This window comes from Drosophila ananassae, chromosome 3L, assembly GCF_017639315.1.
Source record: "Drosophila ananassae strain 14024-0371.13 chromosome 3L, ASM1763931v2, whole genome shotgun sequence".
In the NCBI taxonomy this organism is placed as follows: Eukaryota; Metazoa; Arthropoda; class Insecta; order Diptera; family Drosophilidae; genus Drosophila; species Drosophila ananassae.
Window position 1 is genome coordinate 2268160 of NC_057929.1, and position 23844 is coordinate 2292003.

The window sequence follows — 23844 nt, forward strand, 5'->3', positions numbered from 1 at the left end:
TGCGAGCCAAAATAGTTGACAGTGGTTTCGGTTTTGGTTTTGGTTTCGGTTCGGTGGTGGCTTCTTTGGTGTGCCATTGCTATACTACATTTTTCCACCCTGCCCCACTTCAGGGTGGTTTTTGGCGGCGATTCATTTGGCAAATTGAGTGCGCAAACAAACCGTAACGAAAGTCAAATGAATATAACGCAAGTCCAATTAAATGGTCATAAGTAATAATATTTCCGCTTTGATTTGTGACATTCACTTTACACGGCGAGAGCGGAGAACAAGTGTGAGGGGTTTCGGTTTCTACTTTGCTAGACATCTTTATTTACTTGCCCAAATTAGTTAATGAGAAGCCCTTCCAGAATATAGGAAAAGTGCAAGCCAGGCGTCTGGTAAAGGTAATAAATTGTATTCTCAACTTAAAGGATAAAACCTTAATCCTAAATTAATGACTAATAGAATGACTGCTCTTTCGTACGAGTTTCTAATCTTGATAAGGGTTGTAACTTTGAGTCATGTTTTAATGAATATTTCAGCTATTTTTGGACCAATTTGAAAACGGAATACCATTTATGAATCAGGGCTCTAATTTCCTGCAATCTGCATTAAAAAGTGGGAAACATGATACAAAATAATTTTCGATCCAAATTTGGCTAAAATCATGATGTTACCCCTTTGAAAAACTTAAAAAAATGGGTCAAAAATTTTGTTTCCTGGTTTTGATTGAAAATTATTCTACTCAACTTTCTAAGATCGGGAAGGTATGACATTTGTGGTTCTGCCAAGTATTATCCAAGTTATGCATATTTTTCTATCAGAAAAAGTAAAAAGGTGGAACGGTGTTTTTGATTTTCATAATTTGGCCAAAATCGACAATTTCGATTTACTTTTTAGTGAATATTTTGGCCAATCCTCAACCGATTGAAAAACGGAATACCATTTATGAATTAGGACACTAATCGCCTCCGTTCTGCATCAAAAGATGGAAGAAGTCAACCAATAAAAAATTCGATCAATTTTTGGCCAAAATCATGATGTTACCCCTTAGAAAAATTAAGAAAAATGGGTCAAAAATTTTGTTGCCAGGTTTTGATGGAAAATGATGCTACTCGAAGATCTAAGATCGGGAAGGTATGACATTTGTAAATCTGGTCGGAATTAGCCAAGTTATGAATATTTTTCCAACACGAAAACTAAAAAATTGGAACAGCGTTTTTGAGTTTCATTATTTGACCAAAATCGAACATTTTGGTTAACTTTTTGGTTCATATTTTGGCTATTTCTCAACCGATTGAAGAACGGAGTGCCATTTATGAATCAGGACACTAATCGCCACCGTTCTGCATCAAAAGATGGGAGAAGTCAACCAATAAAATATTCGACCAATTTTTGGGAAAAATCATGATGTTACCCCTTAGAAAAATTATGAAAAATGGGTCAAAAATTTTGTTGCCATGTTTTGATTGAAAGTGATTCGACTCAAAGTTCTAAGATCGGGAAGGTATGACATTTGTGGTTCTGCCAAATATTAGCCAAGTTATGCATATTTTCCTTTATGAAAAGTATATTTTTTATGACTTATGACTTTAAATTGGTAAGAAATGCTTACCATGAGAAATCGGCTAGCTATATTTACTATCCGCAATACAACCTGGGTATAGAAAACTATTACAACTTATATAAACTTAAATTTCCCACCATCTATTAGTTTTCTGGGCCAAAAGGAGTTCTCAACTTTCCTTACTTATGGCCATTAAAAGATAATTATAATAGTTGGGCCAGAAGTGTGCCAGGAACTGGGATTTAAGCTGGGGTCCAGGGAAACGGGAGCCGGGTCAGTAGTAGATACTTTCATATCAAGATATTGCGTAAGGATATGACAAGGGGGCTTAAGAGGACACGTACGGAGGAGAAGGGGTAGCAGCAGGACCTTTACCACCCCAACATGCTAGTGCCTGCATTGGGCGATTATTATTTATTATCTTAATTACGTCTTAAAATCCTCTGTGAAGCGGGACAAGCACCTGCCTAGGAGAAGAAAATGCGAGGGCAGACAGCACCCCTGCCTGGCTTCTGGTCCTGTATCCTGGCTCATGTGCTCCTTTCCGGTCCTGTCCTGTTTGGAAAAGTATTTGCGCGGAAAATTCCCCATCGGATGAGTGTGTGTGTGTGTAAGAGCTTCGCACATGCTACCACTCTAAGCCTTCCCTTGTCGTGTCTTGTCTTTTTGGCACCTTATCCTGCTGGCTGCATCCTCCCACATCCTCCCACATCCTTTATACATCCTCCCCCCCTCTGTCAACTGTCGTTTGTCTTGGGCGCGTAATAAAAAGACTTAACAACGCGAGTTGTTTAATTATTATTTATGACACTCCTCGGCTCAGACCGAGACCGACACCGAGACCGAGATTATTGCCCAAAAAATTGTTGCTCCGGAGATTCCAGAAGTAAGATTCCAGATTCTAGCTTGGTTTGATTTACCGCCTAGGCTGTTAGGAGTCCTCCGTTCCGTTCCTGGTGCGACTATTTAAATCAATTGCGGATTCACTCGCTTTCCAGGGTTTGGGAACGAGCTCGAGCTCAATCTCAATTCATTTTCATAAAATCCAAAAACTTTTACTCTGCCGTAATTTACGATGATAATTATGGCAACTGCGAATTACCCCCCAGGGAGGCTAAGCCAAGGCCGACCATGGCCTCCCACGGCCACACCCACTGGGCGGCAAACACAGCCACCAAAAAAATGTAAAAATGATAATCCTATTGTCAGGCGATAATTCAAAAGTTTTATTCCCTTTTTGCCGGGACTGCCCATCGTCCAAGGATCAACTGGAAGGTGAGGAGAATATATTACTTAAAGTAGGTTAAGAATTCGGCTTTTTCAGTAGAAATATTAAAGATTAATTTGATGATTTTATTTCATAAAAGTCATATATTCTTCCGACCATGTTTTCGTGTTTTTGGAAAAGTGGCTGAGACTAAGCCCTGGGAATGAATTATGCTTTTAATTGGAAACGCTTGGCGCTTGGCACTTTCTGCTGATGCCGAGATGGCGTTGCCAAAAAAGATTTGCTCATTAAACCGCCGAAGGACTTTCTTGGCATCCTCCACCCCCACCTCACGCCCTTTACCATTTTCGAATGTCGGCTGGTGGTGCGCCGCAGGTATAAATTTCATAAAACTAATACGAATTGATTTATGGCATTCTTTACTGGCCTGGTGAAAGGCTTGCCTCCATCCGAGGACTTCTTGGCTTTTTTATGCCCCCGACCGCCGTCCTCCGCCTGCCACCCGGCAGCTACTTTCTCCGGCTCCTTGGAGACGCTGTTCCAGTCTGGCTTTTTAAATCTCGCCCAACCCCCGAGGTGGTCGGCTGGAGCTGTGCTATCAGTAGCTGGCATTTGCTCTGGAGTTGGTCTTTGTCTAAATCTTTGCCTGCTGTCAGTAGAAGAAAGTTTTCTTTTTTGGCACAAGGTGAACTCCAACCCCGCCCACCGTGCACCCCTTTTTCAGAACTGCGGGAGGGTGGGTTCACGGTTGGCGCGTCTTAAGCTTATAATTCATAAAGCATTTAAGTGGACGAAAATCGAAATTTATTGCTATTCAAGATATTTGCTGTGGCACGCTGGCTAAAACTCTAGAATGGCAAGCATTAAATGAGAATGTCTTTGGTTTAAAACTGCCGCCCAGTGCCCCAACCCCCTCCTCACATTTTCCGCCCCCATCCGGCATAACTGAATAATAAATATAATTGTCTATAAGGCAATTCCTCTAGCTAAGGGTATGCAAATTGCGGGGTCTGCTTTATCACCAGCCCCCACCCCAAACCCCATACTTGTGTATCAAAAATGTGGTACTCCTTGTGACGTATCGTCCTGCAGATAGAAGCAAATTGTTTCTCTCCAGCCCCTGACTCCGAAATAAACATTTGTGTTTAGTGGGCGCTAAGGCATAAAAAATATAATCAAAGCCCGGAAAGGAAGGTCGTTTTGTGTGTGTGCTTGATGGGAGAATGTGTGGCCCAAATATCTTTCTGATGAGGCCGATTAGAAGGAGTCATAATGGCGAGGATATCTTTACGACATCTGAGGAAATGCTAAGCTGGCAAGCTAGCAGGATGCCTATGGTCGTCTCGTGTCCATTTCCCAAGCGCCAGGACTTCCGTTTCAAGTTCCTTTTATTTTTTTTTCTTCACCTGAATTCGCATTTTATTTTATCAGTTGCCTCTGGCAGATGGACAGCTGGGTGGTACGATGGCTGCGTGATTGGATGCCTGAGTGGGTGGCTGGGTGGTTGGGTGGAGTGCTTATCTCGCGACACCGCAGCTGTCATTCGACTTAACTTTAACTTTGACTGCACTCCGGGTGGTGTCCTGCGGTGTCCCGCCTGTCCGACTTAGCGCTCAGAAAATAAATAAAAAGCACTTCATTTCTTATTAAAAAATCGCTGGAAATTGCCCAATAAAACGGCGAAGGCGATGACGATGGCGAAGGCAAGCTCTAAGTCAGCCCCAGATTAGACGGGAGAAACGCAAAATCAAAATCAAAATCAATCCATTAACAAAAGCACACAAAGGACGAGCGCTAAAGTCCTTGGACCGTGCGGCATTAACTTGTGATTTCAACTGTGCGAATTCCCAACGCCGGCAATGACTTTGCATCGCAGCGGCCGCTAATTATCCCACGAAAAGTGGGCGACAGGACACAAGGGCACACGGGGCGTGGCATGACAAAAGGCGTCTCGGCAACAAAGCCGTTGCGCTTCATTAAAACGGCAAGGACACAGCCTGCGGGAGCAATTGAGAGCGGGACTATAAGCGGGATGAAGGAGCCGTGGGTCGGGGGACAGCGCATCCCTGCTCATTATCCTGTGCAGTTATCCACCAAAGCGTTGCGTGTGGCAACCGAGTTCAAATTCGCCTCCACAATCTCTCGCCGAATTCAATAGTGAAAAGTTTTGGAAAAAAAAGCATTGGTCGGAGGAATTGAGAGTGGGTGGGTGGATGGGTGAGGATGGTATCCTGACAAGCTTATCAGTCCTGGCATTACGCTGACTTATGCATTCTACATCGAGCTCTTTGTCTGCCCCCTGCCTCCTGCCACCGCCACCCGATTTCCAGCTCTCACCCCTTGTACTTCCATCGTCGCTAACCATTTAAAATCGTTTGCTTTTCGGAGGTTTCCGGAGGTTGCCTCTTGACTCTCCTCCACCCCGTAATCAAGCTAAAAACATGTGGCTGTCAACACGTCACTACGGCAAGTCCTTGATTTTATGTTTTCCTTTTTTATTTAGTCCTGGTGAAGATGAGTTTCTTTTTATTTTTCATTTCACACTGCATCTTTATCGCACTGTCGTCTGAGGCGTCGTTTCTGTTTTGCTCACGCTTCATTACAATAAATCCGGTTACGGATGTCTGCAGGTCGCTCCTGCTGCTGCTACTGCTGTTGCTTCTGCTGCTAGTCCTGGTGTTGCACTCCAGCCGTATCCTCCGGCGGGAATGAGTAATTTTAATGCCCTATCAGCAACTGTCTGCCTCGTGTCTCCGTGAATCAAAACACTTGCTGCAGTTGCACTTCATCGGTTTGCCCCAAGTTGTTTCTTTCTTAAACGACTACCACTTTTCTTGTTATTTTTTTGTTTTTTTTTTTGGGTGGATGATTTATTGACATGTTTCCTTTTAAAATTCCATTTAAAATTTCAGCAATTATTTAATGGAAGTTCCTTAAGAGGGATCTGTAACTTGGAGCCTAACTATTTCAAATCTTCGGTATTTCTTTTACGGCACTAACCAACACAGCAACTACCCGGGAAAATAACATTTAAACGCTTCTCCACACTCGCTCCCCATTTCCCCATGCCCCACGGTGGCTTATCAGTGGCTTATCTTATCAGGCGCCGTGGAAGCCGATGCCGAATGCCCGTCGTAAGCGGCCAGCAGGTGAGTAATTTTCCTGACTCGGTCAGTATTAGAAAATCAGTTGCGGGCTGATCGCATACAATCAGGAAATCGCACAGTATCGCTCAGGAATTTCAAAAACTTTGGACTGACAATTGTAAAATGCTGAGGGCGTGGCTGCACTGGAGTGGCGGTCAAGTTCTACAATTCTCAATTCTGAAGTTTTGAAAACTTCCCCTTCGGCCAAGTGGCGTAGTGTTTACATAGACCCGTTTTGTTTTCTGTTACGGTGCTCCAGTTTTTTTTTGTATTTTGTGGCAGATAAGATAAGTCGATTGCAGTTCGAAAGGTGTATAATACGAGGCACACAAAATCCAACAGGTGAATAGCTCGTGGAAACCCAACAAACAGTCTGTGATGTCACTAGCCCCCTGGAATCGACGCAATTTTAAACTGCGTTTAACCAAAAGTCCAGAGACAACAAAATAATTTCAGCTGATAAGTCGTTAATGGCAGTGCCTGCGCATTAAAGTATATATATTCGTATTCCTTGCAGATATGGGGCTGTTTTTGTTGCTCGCTGGCCTCCTACTGGGCCTGATCTCCACCGCCTGGGCGGTCAACTGCCCCTTTCCGTGTCGGTGCACCTGGATAGTGGACAGTCTGTATGCGGACTGCTCGAGAAGGGGCCTCCAGACTTACCCCAATTTCGAAGGCATTCCAGTGGAGCACCTGGACTTGTCGGGGAATCTGTTCTCGGAGTTCCCCACCCAGTACGCCGACATTGACTCCCTGATCTACTTGGATCTGTCCAACAACCACATCGCCACTGTCGGTGCAAGATCGCTTATTGGCTTTGGTTCTTTGATAACCTTGAAGCTAGCCAACAACTCCATAATGTCCTGGGAGGATCTCAGTCCCAATGAGGCATTCAAATACACCCCCAAGCTGAAGCGACTCAATCTCCAGGGCAACCAACTGGGTAACTTTGGAAGCGGCGAGAGCTTTGAGTTGCTCATGAGCCTGTCCCTCACGGAACTGGACATCTCCTCCTGCGGAATAACCAAGCTGGGCGGTGACCAACTCATCAATCAGTTGCCAAACTTGGAGCAACTGAGTCTGGGCAACAATAAACTAGAGACTTTGGCCAACCTGCCCTCCCACAGCCTGCGATTTCTGGACCTGAGCAACTGCAGCATTCAATATCTAACCGTGATCTTTCTCGACTCGGTGGGAAGCCTGGAGGTCCTCAACCTATCCCGCAACACACAGCTCAACTTGGGAGACCCCATTACGGAGGGTCCGATCTTTGCCACCTCCCTTCGAAAGTTGGATCTCTCGTATTGTAATCTGGACAGCATCGAACTGAGTGGACTTCCCCAGCTCACGGAGGTTCGTTTGCGGGGAAATCTTCTACGGGAATTGAACTCCGGGACCTTTGGCAACAACTCTTTGCTGGAGGTGCTCGATCTTTCGGAGAACGTCCTCCGACTCATCGGCCAGGATGCCTTCTCCAACTTGAAGAGGCTGAAGGAGCTGAATTTGGCTTTCAACGAAATAGCCCGCTTAGATCGGAACTTTATCCGGAACAACGATGTGCTGGTAGAACTGAATCTTAGCCGTAATGTACTGCGGAAGCTGACCAAAATAGTTTCCAACTCCGTGAGAACCATTAACATGAGCTGGTGCGAAATCACTTCTATAGAGAGCTCAGCCTTGTCGAGTCTCTCGGCCATCCTGAGGTTGGATTTGTCGAACAATCTGATCAGTGATATTCCATCTTTTATGAGATCAGAGACTCTCAAGGAGCTGAATTTGGGCAATTGCAGGTAAAAGGTCATATATTGTTCCTTTAGATAGCAATGATTAATCCCTATTGATTTTCAGAATATCCACCATTAGGAACAACACTTTCCGGGACTTTCCAGAGCTAGCTGATCTCCACTTAAATGGCAATCGCCTGACCAGTCCCATCCCACCACTTTACTTCCGTGGCAACAAGTTTCTGGATCAGCTATGGATGGGCGATAATCCCTGGATATGTGACTGTCACAACCCACTCTTTGTCGAGTTCTACGACTATCTCACTTCGAAGCCAGCAAAGGTGAGTTTTTGGATTCTTAAATGTGAATAATTAATTAATATTTGTGCTCTCCAAGATCAAAGACAAAAATCACCTGCGGTGTGCCGCACCTGCCATTTTCTACGGCAAGCTCTGGGAGTTTGCTTGTGCCGATGTGTGGATTGTGAATGCCAGGAGCAGTAGCGGTGGCGAAAAGGCCTGGTCCATTATCATGATAACCCTGATTGGGATAGGTGCTCTCATCCTGGCCTACGCCTGTCTGCAGAAGCATCTGAAAAAGCGGAAAATAAGGCAGAACGATAGGGAGTACTCCGAAAATGATGAGGAACTACAACGCATGTAAGATGGATAAATATTCAATTGAACTTCTTTTCACAATAATTTCTTTTAGACGACACCTCAATAGTCGCATCTTGCTGGAGGACGCCACACCCAGCATCCACCAGAACCAGGAGATAAGTTTGCTTCCTTCCTACGAAGATGCCCTGAGAATGCCCAAATTGGAAAGGCCAGTAAAGTCCATGCTGGATCTTTCGGGACCGGATCGAGCCCGCAACTCCCGAAAGCTGAGACGATCCCAAACACATCCCGACGGCGATGGCTCCCAATCAGACATGGAGGAGGGTCTCCAGCTGGACTCCCGCCAGAGGTTCCGCAGTGCTGAGATGCTGTCCAACCGGGACAAGGAGAGGCGGGCTCAGTACGGACCCTACCGACGCACAGGGTACATGGAGTATAATCAGTCGGGCAGCCGGCGTTTGAGCATCGAGGATTCACGGTTCCCGGCAGCCCACCTCAAGTCCCAGAACCTGCAGAGTGCAGAGCAGATTGGCAACTTCCAGAGCTACGAGAACAGTCCTTACACGAAACGCAAGCCAAAGATAGCGGAGATACCGCCCTTCAAGCGGGTCAACATGATGGCCGAGAGTGTGGAGTTTCTCACGGACCCGGAGTACGAGGACCTGGGCAGCAAGCCGGGAAGTCCGTTCGCCAAACGAAAGCCCAAACCGCCTCTGCCGCCGCCCAACGCCATGAAGGTCAACGCCCAGGTATACACGGTGCAGCACTCGCCTGTCATTGAGCTGGATCCTGCCATCGAGGACTACTTCAGTGCCGCCAAGAAACAGCCCTCGTCCTCGACCATCGCCAGTGACTTCCAGGAGCTGTTGGAGCCGGAGCTCACCTCGCTACCGGATGACAATCGGTCCAGTTCCTCCGGCGGTGGTACAGACCACGACTTGGAACGCGGACGGCGCAAGAAAAGCAAGAACTCGGCTAGCCGGCGGGTGAGCGGCAGTTTCACGGCGGATCGGGCGGCGGACAACTCATCCAGCGACTCTGAGCATAGGGCTCAGGTACATCGGCCCATGCGAGAGACTCTATTTTAGGTTTATCCATTTCATTTGAACACCATCCCAGATACACGTTAGCCATAACCCATAAGATTATTTAAAAGCCCTACGACACGAAATCCAAATTAAAACGAATCATTAACAATTATATTTGATATGTTTAATGACTTCAAATTATTGCGCTTAAAATTGAAAGATGATGGCAGCTCTGATTTGAGGTTTGAAACTTGGATATGTAGTGTCGCCATCTATTGAGTGGTAGATTTCATACTACTTTCAACTAAAATTCGTGGGGTTACTAGAAAATAGGAAAAATAAATAAAAATCACTAATATAAATTAGTTCCGCGATGGGCGAATACAAATACGCGTAAATAAAATACTTAAATCTCCGATGTGGGAATTTGTGGCAACGATAAAAATGGTTCAAAGTTGAAAGATGTGGCATCACGAGAAAACTGTCCAAGTCTGGCCACTTCTGACAAATTCAAATTTTAAATTTTATCCAACAATTTTCTTTATATTTAATGTTGTCTATCTATCTAAAATGATAATAAGTCGTTCTAGGAATCTTTTAAGTTATTGGGAGTTAAGGAGAGTATCAGTAGTTTCGTTCCCCCATCTTCAATACCAGACCATATAAAAATTTCAATAAAATTCAACACACACATATGTTCGTTTGAAAAGTCGCTCGCATTTAATGAATTAACACAATATAATTTCACAAGAGCATGAATCTTAAGTAGTTTACAGTATATAGATAGGATATAAAAGTACATATACAGTAAGTATGTATGGGTGGTACATCACATGCAGATGCAGATTGAAAGCATTATCCAAAATATAGGTCTCTATTTTATTTATATCTCCTCCACTCCTCTGTCGTCCTTTCAGTTAAACCATTTAATTTCATTCCACAATTCATTTCACTCGAAAGTCGCGGGCAGGCGATTGTTTTACATTTTAATATGCAATATATTTTTTAGCTTTGGTATTAAACTAGATTTATGCTTAGGTGTAATTAATTTACTTATTTCTAAACACTACTACTCGGTTACACTTAAGAGGGGGAGCGGGTGGTAACTTAAATCGAATAGTTTTCTGTCGTCGTGGCCTTGTTGGTAGTTGTTGCAGATGTTGCTGTTGCAGGTTGTTGCTGTTGCAAGTTGTTGCTGCTGCAGATGTTGCACTTGTTGCAGTGTTTTCCATTGGGTTTCAGATTATGATATACATCCCTTTGTTCGGATTTCTACTTTCGAATGCGGGAGTACCTATTCAGGGGGTGTGGGGGGATTCAAGGACTGTGTCGAGAGTTGATGGCTGGCCCGATGGCGCGGGTCTCCCCCCATCAGTGGCCATTAATGGGCTGGTGGGTGGGCTCGATGGGTCGCAACGGGGTGGTGATGATGTCCCCGGCATTCGATTTGCTGCGCGTCACCAGCATTGGGGTCTTCGGCTTGGGGGTCTCCGTCAGCTTGATCTTGACGCGTCCCGTTTCCGGGGAGTAGACGGGAGAGTAGCGACCCGATTTCGGGGACGAGGGCAAGTAGGCAGCGTCCGGTTCGTTGTTGTTCTGCTCGGCGGGCTGCTGGTGCTGGGCGTATTTGGAGGCTCGGGGGGACTGAGGTGTGGGATAGCGCGGACTGATGGGGTAGTACTCATGGGCAGCGGGCTCATTTATTTCGGGAGCATCCTTGGCGCCACCGTTGGCCGATCCATTGCCGTTCAGCAGTGGCTGCTGACCAGCTCCGTCCTTGGCATCTCCGTTCTCGTAGGGCTTCTTCACGATCTGCGCCTCGTCCAGCTTGGTCTTCTCGCCAATCAGCGGCGAATGCTCCTGACCGTTGCCGTGGCCGTTCTTGTGCAGCGGCTTGCCCAGCTGCTTCTTGTCCATGTCGAGCAGCTCCGTCTGGCGCTGGGCCTCGGCATCCCGTTGCGCCGCATTGCTGTCGTACTTGCAGCGCTTAATGGCCACGAACAGGATCAGTCCCACCACAATCAAGCCGATCACTGCCAGCAGGTAGTAGATGGCGTTGCTGTCATCCGTCCGCTTGCCCATACTGGCGGTCTTGATGTCGTCGGACTCGTTGTCGTCGCTCAGAGGACCATCGGTGACCACCTCCGATTTTACATCGCTGGTGTCCAGTTTCGTCTGCACCACGGGAACAATCACATCCTCCTCGACGGGCTGTGGCTTTCCTTCGCTGCCCTCGAAAATTCCCATGTGTCGGAATTCGGTATCCGGGTGTTCCACTGGCTTGCTATCCTCAGGTTCGGCAGCGTGCTCCTCCTCCTGTGATGCATTGTCAGCCTCGTCCTCTGGAGAAAGGTGCACATGTGGTATGATAAGGGGACCACCGCCGCTGCCGGAGCCTTCGATGTCGTCCTCATTTGCCTCATCCTCATTGACTTCCGGGACTTCAACAGCTCCGTCGTCGGAATGAGTCGCGGCCGCTTCCTCGGAGGCCTCATTTGCCTCATCCTCATCGACTTCCGGGACTTCAACAGCTCCGTCGTCGGAATGAGTCGCGGCCGCTTCCTCTGTTTTACCAACGGGGGCCAAGAGTTCCATGTTGGTTTGGGTGATGTCCCCAGAACCCTCGACCAGGTCGCCGGGCAGAGGTTCCTGCGGTGATCGCACCTTTTTGGATGTGGCCGATAGACTGCCGCTCTCCAGGAGCATAAATGACTTGCCCAGCTCTTCTTCCTCCTCGTGCTCGGCGGAAGTGTCCACCGGCTGGTCTCCCATCATCAGTTCGTTCTCGTCCGCCTCCTGGACATAGGTCTGGTGGTGCTCCTTCTGGCAGATCTCCTCCTGCTTCAGCTGCAGCCAGGAACGACCCTTGTAGGCCAGCGGATAGCTGCACACCACCGGGTGCTCCATGAAGACCATGCGCTCCACCAGCCAGTTGCGCACCTCCAGCGTTTGGCACGAGCAGTTGATGGCATTGTGGCTCAGCTCCACCTGTCGCAGCTGACTCATGTGGGTCAGCTCCAGTGGCAGGTGGGTGATGTTGTTGTGCTGCAGGTTCAGGACCTGCAGGTGCTGCGGCAGCTTCCTTAGCTTCTCCGACGTGATCTCGTTGTGCTTCAGATTCAATCGCTTCAGACGCTTGCTCAGGTGACCGAACTCCTGCAGCCGGTTGTGCGACAGGTCGACGGAGGTCAGGTCGGGCAGCTTGTCCAGCACATGACCCAACCGGGTGAGGTTCAGGCCCGAGAGGTCGATCGAGTGCATGGGTATCGCCGACTGGAAGGCCTTCTCCGCCACCTTCAGGCCGTGGGTGCTGTTACACTTCAGGTGGTACAGTGGCTTGTGTGTGTGCTGCGACAGGGTGCAGGTGCAGTCGGCTGGGCAGTCGGAGGCGGGCGTACGTGCGGGTGTGGGCGTGGCAGTGGCTGCCACGCACAGAAGGAAGAGGGCCAGCCAGGCGGACAGATTTTTGTGCTCCATGGCTGAGGCTTTGTGGGTGGGGTGGGGTGATGTGCTGGCAGTGGATCCTTCAAACTTCCTCACTGAGATCTCTGAGCGTCTTATCTGAAATGGATTTTTGGAATTAGTTTATTTTTAAATCAGAAAATTAAAACTGAATCATTAGAGCTGTTTAATTACTAATATTAAGTGTTTTTTTTTTGGGATAGTAATCTTTGCCTGGCAACCTGTCTTCGTCATTGGTTGCGTCATCCCTCTCTCCTTCTAACGTCTTCAGTTCCACACCCTTTGCTTTCCCACCGATATCGCTATCGGTGCTAAGTCCGCTTATCAACGCTGTTCAGGCCCAAGTATTTGACGCTATCAGCCTGAGGGGTAATTAATATTTCATTCGCTCGTTTTCTGTTAAACAGCTCCGTGACATCAGCAGCTAAGCATTACCCACCTGACCACCCAACCACCCAACCACCCATTCACCCACTCATCCATCCACCGATTGACATCGTGAAGCTTCGTGAAGCTCTGTGAGTCAGTCTGCGGAAGATACTTATCGTCGCAAATGAAGATTCAGCTGCAGCCCGGGTGGGGTTAGAGCCTTGAGTAATGGATGCACTCGCTTAATCAGAACAGATTGTCAGCGGTCCGCTTTTAATCCTCATAAACATACTATACACATACACAATTATGTGTATATTTTGTATATATATCGCTTGTTTTCCATGAGCCACGCAAACTGATTGACGGCTGTCTCGTGGATGCAATTTAAGTGCAACTGGCGCTCGTTTAGAGCTTCCATATTCCCACCCCGGACTACCCGCTTTCAGTGATAAGCCCTGAGTCTCTGACCGCAATAGGAAAATCTCATATTCAGAACAAAAATACTTGTATTTGTATTCTTTTCTTGCTGTATTTTTCTCTCTGTGTGGCGCAGTTGCACTGCCCAGTCCTAATCATCGGATAGGCTAGAATATCTGGAAGAGATGCCGAGTTGTCTGAGTGGCCGAGTTGCAGTCTAGAGCGATTGTTGCTTTTTTTTTTGCAATTTGCAATTTGTAGCACGGCGCACTTGAATTATTCAACAGTTGGACTATATTTTGCATGCAAGTAGCAGCCTGAAATTGCCACCGATTGGCAAACCGGCAACTGTTTTCGAAATGAAACCCCGGAGGGTTGTGGGGGAAGAGAGCGGAGATGAACTTGCAAGGGTTGCACGTGTCCCGCAGCGGGGTGGAAGCTGTACAAGGCCGGGGGGTCGGAAATCCAAAGCTCAACTTGCAGATCTGCAGCTGCTTCATGGCAAATAATTGAGGGATCTGGGCCGAAAATGCCAACTGGAAATGAGGCGTCACATGAGGCAGAAGCATGAACAAGAAAAATTTAATCTCTGAGGAATCCCGCTGGTGTGTATTTTTTGTTTTTGTGACAAAGGGGGAGCCCCAAGGTCAGTGTCATTACGGTTGCCATTCGTCCGTAAACAGAGACGACACATGAAAAGTGGTTTCCAGCAATTGTGTCACTTCTTTTGGCTAAACAGGCACCACCACCATCAGCAGATGTCTTCTTTTGGCTTCGGTGTTGACAAATTGCTTGGTCTTGGACGTGGACTTGGACTTGGACTTGGACACATAAATGGAACTTTCACCGGGCCAGCACACTTGCCACAAGGTGTGCAGTGCATTTGTATATGTTTCCCCGGACGGGGAGGCAGACATTTATCAAAATCTGTCAATTGCTAAATTTGTAATTTGCAGCTGCCACCTGTTGCGGCCAAATGCAATCAATGTGGTTAATTGCCTTTTGCTTAAATCTGGCCAATGGGATCTCTGATTCCAGATATGCTGATGTGCTGATATCATAATTCGATCAAGAGGCATCGTTAATTACTCTTTAGCTAGAAAGCCCTCCTCCTCATACTCCTCCCCAGAGCCACTTTGATGTTACGGCGACAGGAAGCCGAAATTAGTCCGGGGAAGGGGTTACTGTGGGGGAGCTGTGGATCGACTAAATGCCACTTAATGGCTGGCGAATGTGAAACCAACTTAGAATTAAAGGCGTTTGCAAATTGAACGAAATCAGCGCCAGACAGCGGCGAAAGTCTTAAACGATGACAAATGTTCAACCTTGACAGAGTCAGAGGAGGACTGGAGCGGAGAACAATCTTGAACTTCTGTCTTCGAGTTCAAATGCAAAAGATAGTCGCCCCTCAGCTCACCAGTTCCTCCTCCACAAACAACTCGTTCTTTCACACTCACAACAAAAAAAGCAACAAAAAGCAAAAGATACCCGAATATAAATCGGGCAAAATTTGAAAAAATTAAATCACGTCATGCTGGGATGGCGATAGCTTGCGAAATAAATTGTTGTATATTTATATTTTTAGATTTGTGCAAATCTTTTTTATACATTTCAATTAGCTTGTGCCCGGCAAGAGCCATCCATTGTGTGTTTGTGGCTCTGGCTGTGCCCCCCGAACAATGATAAAATTGAAAGTGTTTATTCGGGCCATTGTTTGGCCAAATATGCAAAATACAAAAAATATTTTATATGAAAATAAACTGGCAGAGAAAGCGGCATGCAGCCCAGATTGGGTTCTATTTATCCCCTAGTCTCTAATCTCTAGCACAAGTATGTACTTTTCTCTCAGTTGCTATTATGAAAAATATATTTAAAAAATCATAAAAGAAAAAAAAAACAAATAACTGATGACGCCAGGCAATTAAAACATCAGGTGATTTCAGTATTTCTGCCTGGCCAAGAGCCGAGGCAAACGGTAATGTGTTGGCCGCATTAAGACAACAAAACGCAAACCGCTCAAGACAATGAACAAAAAACAAAAAAGAAAAGATGCGAAATGGGGGAAAAAACCGACAAAGCCATGAGGAGATGACGTCTGGGGGCTTATGACTCAAAGCCATCAGATTTGGCCTAAACAGGCTCTCCACCACGCCACCACCATTCACAATAATCCATTCAAAGGCGGCAGCTGAGCGGCTAATTAGCATATTCTAATTTCTGACGGACTCCGATCGATGCCTGACAGCTTGGAATACAAAAATTATATACACGAGATGACCCAGTTTGGCTGGGTCTGGGGGAATGGAGTCCGCAGTCAACATTATCAATAAAGTGCCATTTAAGCATTTCGCAATTGTTCGCAAACTGTTCAATCAAAAGCCAATGAGCCTAATTTCAGACGCAACCTGAAAAACTTATAAGCAGAAAAGCTGAAAAACTCTTTCCCACTACCACTCTACCGCTCCAATCCATTCCAAGTTCCAGTTCACGTTCTCTTTCGCTTTTGGGAGCTCTGGGAGCACCTCCAGTGTTTAATTGATTTCCACGAAACGGGAGAAAACCAATCACCAAGCCAGACCAAGCCGGGCCGGGACGGGACGGACTGCATAACCAAAATATGAATATGAGCGCCCAAAAATCCGTTAAGAAGGGGAAAAAGTGCAGAGCGTAAGCTGAAATTATGTGAATTATGCAAAACGTGTTGGCCAGAAAGCAACCGAAAGTCGCACAATCAGGTAGAGTCAATGTACCAGTTACCCAAACCCCAATCGAAAAAGTCTCTATTCCGGGCATTACGTATACGACCCATAGACCATTATTTCCAACAGATAATCCCATAAACGAACGCACAATTTCTACTTGAACTTGACCTACGAAATCAGAAACTCATGAGGCCACTGTATGAGGCCCGACTATAATTATCAGTTTAATTCGGCCGATTTTTTGCGCCTTTGGGCAGCCAGCCAGCAAACTGAGGGCGCACAAAAATTCTTGACATTCAAATACTCGACACTCTCCCTCTCGAATTTGCCGCCAGTCTGGGGCAAACTCTGGCACGGAATTCTCAAAATAAACAGAGACCAGAAAGCAGAGACCAGAGAAAGGCAGGAGCAGGAGTCTTAAAAATACACTCTAGTTATGTTTTTCTTAGTTTTTGTGGGACTTCCTCTTGCAATCTATGCAAACATTGGACACCTACGCCAAACATTCAAATCTTAGCTACAAACACCCACTGAAAGATATAGATACAATGATACATAGATACATCTGATGATGGACTTGGATGGCGACGAGTGTTGGCTCTGATTAGTGCCAAACGCCATTTCGAATGAGTGTTTCTGTCACGGCGAGGAGGTGGCGACACTGATCATAAGGGATTGGGATTGGGTGAGAAAAACTGAATGAATTTCATCTTTATAAGCGATTTACTTTGTTTCCGAGATCCACAGCTAGTTTTAAATAAATCGCTAGACGTAGTTAGATTAAAAAACATATATTAGTGGCCGGCTTAAAGTTGATTGATTAATTGCCGCGTCAAGTTCTCCAGTTGGTGGAAAAGGAAACGCATTGATGCCCAAGGTTGACTTTTCATTGAACTTTTCTGGCATTCAATTAGAAACACGTTAATTTAGTCTCAGTCTCTACCCAGCCCCCGATCAATGCCTTATAATTGTTTGAGCTTTATCAATAACAAGTCCCCCCCCTCCGTGTTAGGCTCAGAGATCAAATCGACTCGGCGGGGAATCGCGCCACGTTGCCATAATTAGCTAACTCGAGCCGCAATGTTACGTCTGGGAAGTATCCCAGATACAGATACTTTTTACTTGTGTTCGTGTGCATACTAATAGTCGAGTTAAATAAATATCCACACTCTTGTTAATTGGCAAAAAACGACCAAAAAAATTTAAAAAAAAAAACCCATGCAGATCGTTTATGTTCTGGAGGAGAGCGAGAGTCATGAGTTTCAGGTTCGGAATCGGATGATGCAATTGGCAACCAAAGTCGAATTTTGGTTAGAAATTTGACCAAATTAACGCACTTGTGTGTGGGTTGAGTTTTATATTTTTTTATTTTTATATGTGGTTCTCGCAATGAACTGAATTCCATGATATACATTCGTGGGCCGACCTTCCGTCGAGCGAATTGCATCCCATTAACACTGGCCGACTGTCCGGCTGTCCGACAGCCGACTGCTACCGATTAAACTGGAACTTGCAAAAAAAAAAATCTACTCGGAAAATAAAGCGTAAATCGAAAAATTAGTCACAGCTCGAGGTGAGTGGAAATTTATTCGGATTTATAGTCAGTTGTACTATAAATCCTGAAATCGCACCATAAAAGATCTATTGAAATTAAAAGATTCTGTGATCAGTCGACAATATAGACTCTGTCTAGCCAAGAGGCATTTGTCCTATTTCGGTTGAATGCCATAAATGCCAAGACGACGCCTCGAGAAGCTGGAAATTATTTGCCAATCTGCACCTGCGAGATGCATTCCGACTGCTGGTGCTATGCCGGCATCTCTGAAATCCCCCGATTTCTCTCTGGCTTATGTTTACACTGCACTTCCCGGGTTCAAGTTCAGGCCGTTTAAACGGTTCCAAATAGCATACTACATAGTGTACTATATGGTTGGTAAACAAGTGACAAGTGATACGGACGGAATCTTGGATGCAATTAAGATAATAATTGACTCCCCACTGTCAGCTCCCCGTTTTCAACTACACTTAATGACTCGAATTTCGCATTAGTTGTCGATTTGTGAATGGAATTCCTAGGAAATGTGAAAAGTCAATTGGCGCAAAAGGTGTTGCGTTGGAAATACTGAGTCAACGCGTCGGATGATGTCATAGACAGCGTTTGCCGAAATAATTTACTAGAATTACGTCACTAAAATGGCCAAAATGGTAAAATAGAAAGCCCAAATATGAATATGAAAAATGCCAATTGTGAGACATCATCGACTTAACTTTTAAGGTCTTAAGGTTAATAAATTAAAATAGATTTTAGAGAAGGATAATCTCTTTCAGTGTACAATTTGGCCCGAGGCTGCGATTCAAGAGCAAGTGTTGACCTTCCCAGAAGCTGATCACACTGCAGTACAGTGTAATTACAGCCAGTAACCCATTCCCATTTTCACAGAAGGCGTCTGGCAGGAGGACATGATGGCTGGGAGGATACTCCTCGGCGGGGGACAAATTAGCCTGTGGTTAGCCGTGAATGTGGATGCATCCGAAAGATCGCATGATCGTCCAGCCGTTTTTCATGGCTTCGTTTGCCAGCAGTTGGCAGTTGACACGTTAAGAGCACGCACGTTTGCCGGCCATTTAAGTGCTCCAGCATCGGCATCGGCGTCGTCATCTTGGCCATTGCCACTGGCCAGGAGATGGAGATAAAGCTCGGTGATTGAGAGAGGGGTAATGCCAAGCAACAGGCGGCGAGCGGCATTTGACAGTTATGACCACTTGTTTTATTTTTAGAGCCAAAAACGGCTAGGCGAGTTGGCATAAAGCAGAGCCAGAGAGCCCCCAGCCGAAAGCAATGCCGGCCGGCACCCACAGACTGGCTAAAATACACAAAAAGACAACGGCAAGAAACAAGCTGAATGCGAACCAGTTTGCTTCGTGATGATGACGCCGCCAAATGACTCTCAAGCCCAGTTATAGCCCCCCCAAAAAAAAAAAAACCAAAAAAAAATACAAGCTACATAAAACCCCTCACATGTCTTGCCATGATCTTGAATGGTTTTTAGTTTGTGTTGCTTTTTGGAGGGAATGCTCGCACAACTTAATTTTCGGATTGTCTTACCTTCTATAAGACATGCATACGATCGATCCGAGGTCCAGGCCAGTCAGAGCTGCAAATAACATAGAGATATAGAGTTAATCTAGTATTTCAATATCGGCGATTCGACGAGAGTGCACATTCGAGTGACTTGCAATAAGAGTTTTCTATTTATCTGGTAATTATTTCTTGGCTTTGATTTTAATTGTTGGCAATTAAGGCCTTAATTGCCCGCCCGTCTAAATTCACTTTTAACGAACTTTGCTACAGAGTCGTTCGTCTGTCATTCATTCGCCGGCAGATAGTATTGCAGCTGCAACTGGGAGTGCAACTAAGACTGGCTGCCTTTTGTTATTAATTTCACAGCCACTACAATCCCCTAAAATCCTCAACTAATCTTAATTGCCGTCCATCGCCAGTGAAGTGTGAAAGTTTCGCCCAAAAAACGAGTGGCTGCGAAACCGAAATGTTTAATCAAATCTGCCTCAGGGTCAACCGAGTTCATCCCGTCCTCAAGGTGACGAGTTTTACGGCTTCTTTTAACTAAAAATATCATAGGCTAATCGCAGCTGGCTCTTAGTTGGACAATAAATACTTTTTTCTCAGGGCGTAGCTCATCCATTGTTAGTCACAGAGTTCTCTAAGAAAAGAGCCAACAACCTGTTGCCACTCGCCTGATTGCTATGCAAGGGACGTGACCGAAAATACTGTCACGTAATCGGCCAACTCCCACAGAAGTGTGGCTCGATGGTTTGTTTTGTGAATGGATCAGAACCCTTTGTCTGGACCCTACCGAGCCGAGGTCATTGCTCATCATATTTATTCAAATTAGCTGTTATTGACGACCTGATCGAGTTAGTTGGCAGATGCTAAACTTTGGAATCAATCCAAAGGTGCCACCTGCCAGCGATCTATAAAGAACAGATGCCGGACAGATATGCTAAAGATCTCTTAGTTTTTGAACTTGACTATAACTATTTCGCTGAATTGTTTATTCGATAAACAAATTTCTGGACCAATCTGCGTCACAACAGGGCTCCCTCAGCGATCAGTGAGATCCCTCGAAAGAACTATCCATATGCCCAGTGCGGAATTCCTTTCCTTTCTTTTCATGAAGCTTTCCACACTATCTCTGCGGCGGGGCCTTATCTTATCGCTCGACATTTGCTAATTATAGATAGACCCAGCCCCAAGCTCCAAGCCCCAAAAGCGAAAAGCCACTACCCACAGTCATGTGCACTTGAGCCCTGGGGATTTCTGGCATTCATTTGCGTTTGACAAATTTTTGGGCCTATTGCTGGTCCCCATCCAAGTGCTGGAATGCATTTCCCCCATTCATAGTGTTTTGTTGCCCAATGATATTGTTTTGATTGTGGCTCGATAACAGCTTGTTTCTCCTTATCGAAATACATTTGTTGCTCATCCAATGCTTTCAAAGCGGCTATATCTAATGGGGACAAGGTTGACACATCCACCAAAAATGGGACCATGAAGTGCACACAAAACTTCTATAAAAAAATCAGAGCTCGATGATGACTGCAGTGGCTGGGGAATCGCCTTGAAATTTGAATCGAGTCGCAACAGAGAACTGCGAAAATCGAAACCCCAGACACAAGGCGCCAATTTCCAATAATCATACAACTAATTGGGGAGTCAAGCGAGCTCTTAACAATTCTGAACTTGAAGCAGGGAAACTGAACTCGCTATCAAAACAAAATCGGGGGGAAGTTGAAATTAGTCCCCAATGAACCTATATTTAAGGTCCCTTCTGAATTCGCAATCCATTCCAGTGTTTTTTTGAACATTTCAAATAAACTACCAGACTACAGGGACTATATATAATACTACATGGGAAGTCGTATTCGCAGCATTAGCACCCACCAACTAAGCTTTTTGCTTGGCTGGGCCTCGAGTTATTGGCCATAAAGGCGATTTCTGGAAATTGCCTGAAAAACAGTTTCCAGTTCGCACTCGCACACCTCTGTGAATTATGCGCTGGAAATTAGCACCTTGGCTTTTGAGAGGGAGCCAATGTTAGTGGGGGGCTCTTACGTAAGAGCCGGAGTCAGAGTCGTAGCCGGAGTTTATAGCTTCACTGAGAGATGGGTGTTACGCCTTCGCAATTTTCCCCCAAGCCAGGGGATCTGTATGACTATTTCCCTATCTCTTTGTTGATTGATAATCTCATTAGTCGATGACGTTGCATGACTTTTTGCTTTTATTTTAGACCTGACAAGCAACAGTTTGTATTATTAATATTCCTTTCCATATAGATTTCGTGGCCAAGTGATTCACCTGATGTGGGTGCTAGAGCTGGCCTTAGATGACACTCTAAATGCGACCACAAGCACAATGGGGAAATTGGAAAAGTCGGAAAGAATATATAGCCCCGATCACTATCCTATCCATATCTGGATGATTCAACTTGGCTGCCGTGTGCGGTTTCCAATGGTTTTTACGTAAACGATTCCAAATTGCAGGGCACCGAAAGCTTGCCGGCTCGAGGGGGTTTACACACTTCTACGACTACGAGACATACGAGCATGTAGTACACTCACATCCACATAGGATCGGCTTGGATCGAGGGGTAGGGCATGGGGTGGCTATACGGCTATATGGCCATATGAGTAGGTAGTTGAGATTTCACATGAATGCGTGATGTTGCTGCTGCTGCGGCTGATGTCTCTCTCGAAATAAGTTTGCAATGGCTGTTACCATAAGTGCCCTTGCCAGTGCCGGGGGGTTAAAAGAGTAACCGTTTTATTATACTTTACTCATCCCTTTTCGTTTCGTTTCCAACTCTGATTTTTTGGCAATTATATAACTCGGATGGGTTGGGAAATAAGGTCAAGTTTGCCACAAAAACCCAGCCGCAATGCAAGTCATAAAGAAACCCATTCGAATTTAAGCAAGTTTTTGTTTTTGATACTAAATGCCCTGAACCCAGGGTATACTATATTTTTTTGGGGAATAACCAAGACTAAAGGTATATTTTGGGCTTATCAAGACCCAAAACCCCGACTTGAAGACAAGACACACTCACGCCACACCGAAAAATTTATGAGAATTTGCACTGTTTTTTATGGTCGTCTTTGTTATACTTTCTAGAGCACTTTTATTTGATCAGATACGAGTTTATTTTGCACCATTTAATGCGTGAGTACACATTATTTTTATTCTTTTGCACCGAGGTTGGCTGTCTTTTGTTCTGAAGAGTCCTTAAACCACACAATTCGAAATTCGAATGCGAACCGAGGTCTTGCGATCTGAAATGGCGCAAAGAGACTGCCACGAGAATGCTTTTCGTGATATCAGAAGAGAATGTATCGCAGCCGCCAAAAAAAATGAAACAACAGCCAGAAAGCACAGATACAAGATACAAAAACTCAGAACTGAAATGGGAAATGGGAAAGAGCACCCAAAATATATCATCCCGAGAGGGATGTTGACAATGAGGCAGCCAAGAGCCCAAGAGCAGGAGGCATCAAACAGAGCGCGTCGCAAACAATTTAGTTTCGTCAACTAACGAATGCAAGTATCTTGATAGGCTGGCGTTTTGATTTCGATTCTGATTATACATTTTTTTTTTTCCCGAAAGAATTTGATGGTTCGGTGTGGTGTGGTGCGGTGTGCGTGTGTATGGAAACGGAAACTGTATAATTTTTAATTACCTAAACGGAGGGGGATGAGGGTGCTGAGGTGTGCGTGTGTATTGTATTCGGACCGGGAGCGGTACGGGTTCAAGTTTCGCGCACACACGTCTCGACACTCTGGAGTTGCCCGAACGAAATAAAGCTCGATACCTGGCGATCGGCTGGCAAAAAATTTCAACCGGAGATCGGAGGCAGATCGGAGACCGGATTCAGACACGACCGTTCCCAACGAAAGCTTGATACCGAATGGCTTGGTAGAGCCACTGGAAATCCATTCCGAGCGATAAACTTCACTGCTGGACTGTGAAGAGAGTGAGCCAACTAAAGCTACCCGGCGGAGAAGGCGAAGCGAGCGAGAGTACCTGGGGGGAACACGTGGATAATCGGCGGCACACGCGCCCCAGAACGCATACTATATTGTTTGGGTTATGAAATACATTGGCAAAAGCTTCTCGAATCGCCAAAACCACGGAGAGTGGGATCCACCAGGAGAGTACACCCCATAGACTAGAGAGAGATTGGGAGCGAGCAGAAAAAGCTTATCACTTGGGGCCTGTTATCAATTGATGAGTTTGCTTAGCGATTTGATTGTTGCAAAAAAAAGAAATAACTAATTGAACCGTCTCTTTTTTATTTGTTTTACAACGTTTGCGAATTTCCATTTCCTGCTGTAAGCCAAAACCAGTCTAAAAAGAATACCTCTCTTAGTATACATACATATACCCCTAAAACACACACTCGTTTCAGTCATTTTTTTTATCAAAAACTTTTGGCCATATCTTATCAGTTTTTGGCATATTCTTTTCCGTTTACTTGTCTTCCAACATTATACGATAAACTTTTCTCTTTTTCTCAGTTTCG

The 23844-nt window shown here is 45.5% G+C and overlaps 2 protein-coding genes across 4 annotated transcripts; one reads left to right on the top strand and one right to left on the bottom strand.

Annotated features, from left to right (window-relative positions):
- Positions 1-5943: 5943 nt before the first annotated feature.
- On the top strand, positions 5944-9469 carry LOC6495469 (insulin-like growth factor-binding protein complex acid labile subunit). Its single transcript, XM_001958880.3, has 5 exons — positions 5944-6265; positions 6441-7713; positions 7772-7988; positions 8044-8306; positions 8359-9469. Exons 2-5 carry the CDS (start codon positions 6443-6445, stop codon positions 9353-9355), a joined length of 2748 nt encoding a protein of 915 aa, XP_001958916.1. The 5' UTR covers positions 5944-6265; positions 6441-6442; the 3' UTR covers positions 9356-9469.
- Positions 9470-9992: 523 nt separating this feature from the next.
- LOC6495170 (protein windpipe) lies at positions 9993-23241 on the bottom strand. 3 transcript variants are annotated; one of them, XM_032450035.2, is made up of 4 exons: positions 23002-23241; positions 19355-19403; positions 11858-12856; positions 9993-11776 (listed from the first exon to the last, which is right to left on the bottom strand). In XM_032450035.2, the coding sequence occupies exons 3-4, from the start codon at positions 12770-12772 to the stop codon at positions 10667-10669; spliced, it is 2025 nt and encodes a 674-aa protein (XP_032305926.1). In that variant the 5' UTR covers positions 12773-12856; positions 19355-19403; positions 23002-23241; the 3' UTR covers positions 9993-10666. The 3 variants fall into 3 exon arrangements, with proteins under 3 accessions (XP_032305926.1, XP_014763184.1, XP_014763183.1); XM_014907698.3 differs by having other exon boundaries at positions 9993-12856; XM_014907697.3 differs by lacking the exon at positions 23002-23241 and adding an exon at positions 22374-22637 and having other exon boundaries at positions 9993-12856.
- Positions 23242-23844: the final 603 nt, after the last annotated feature.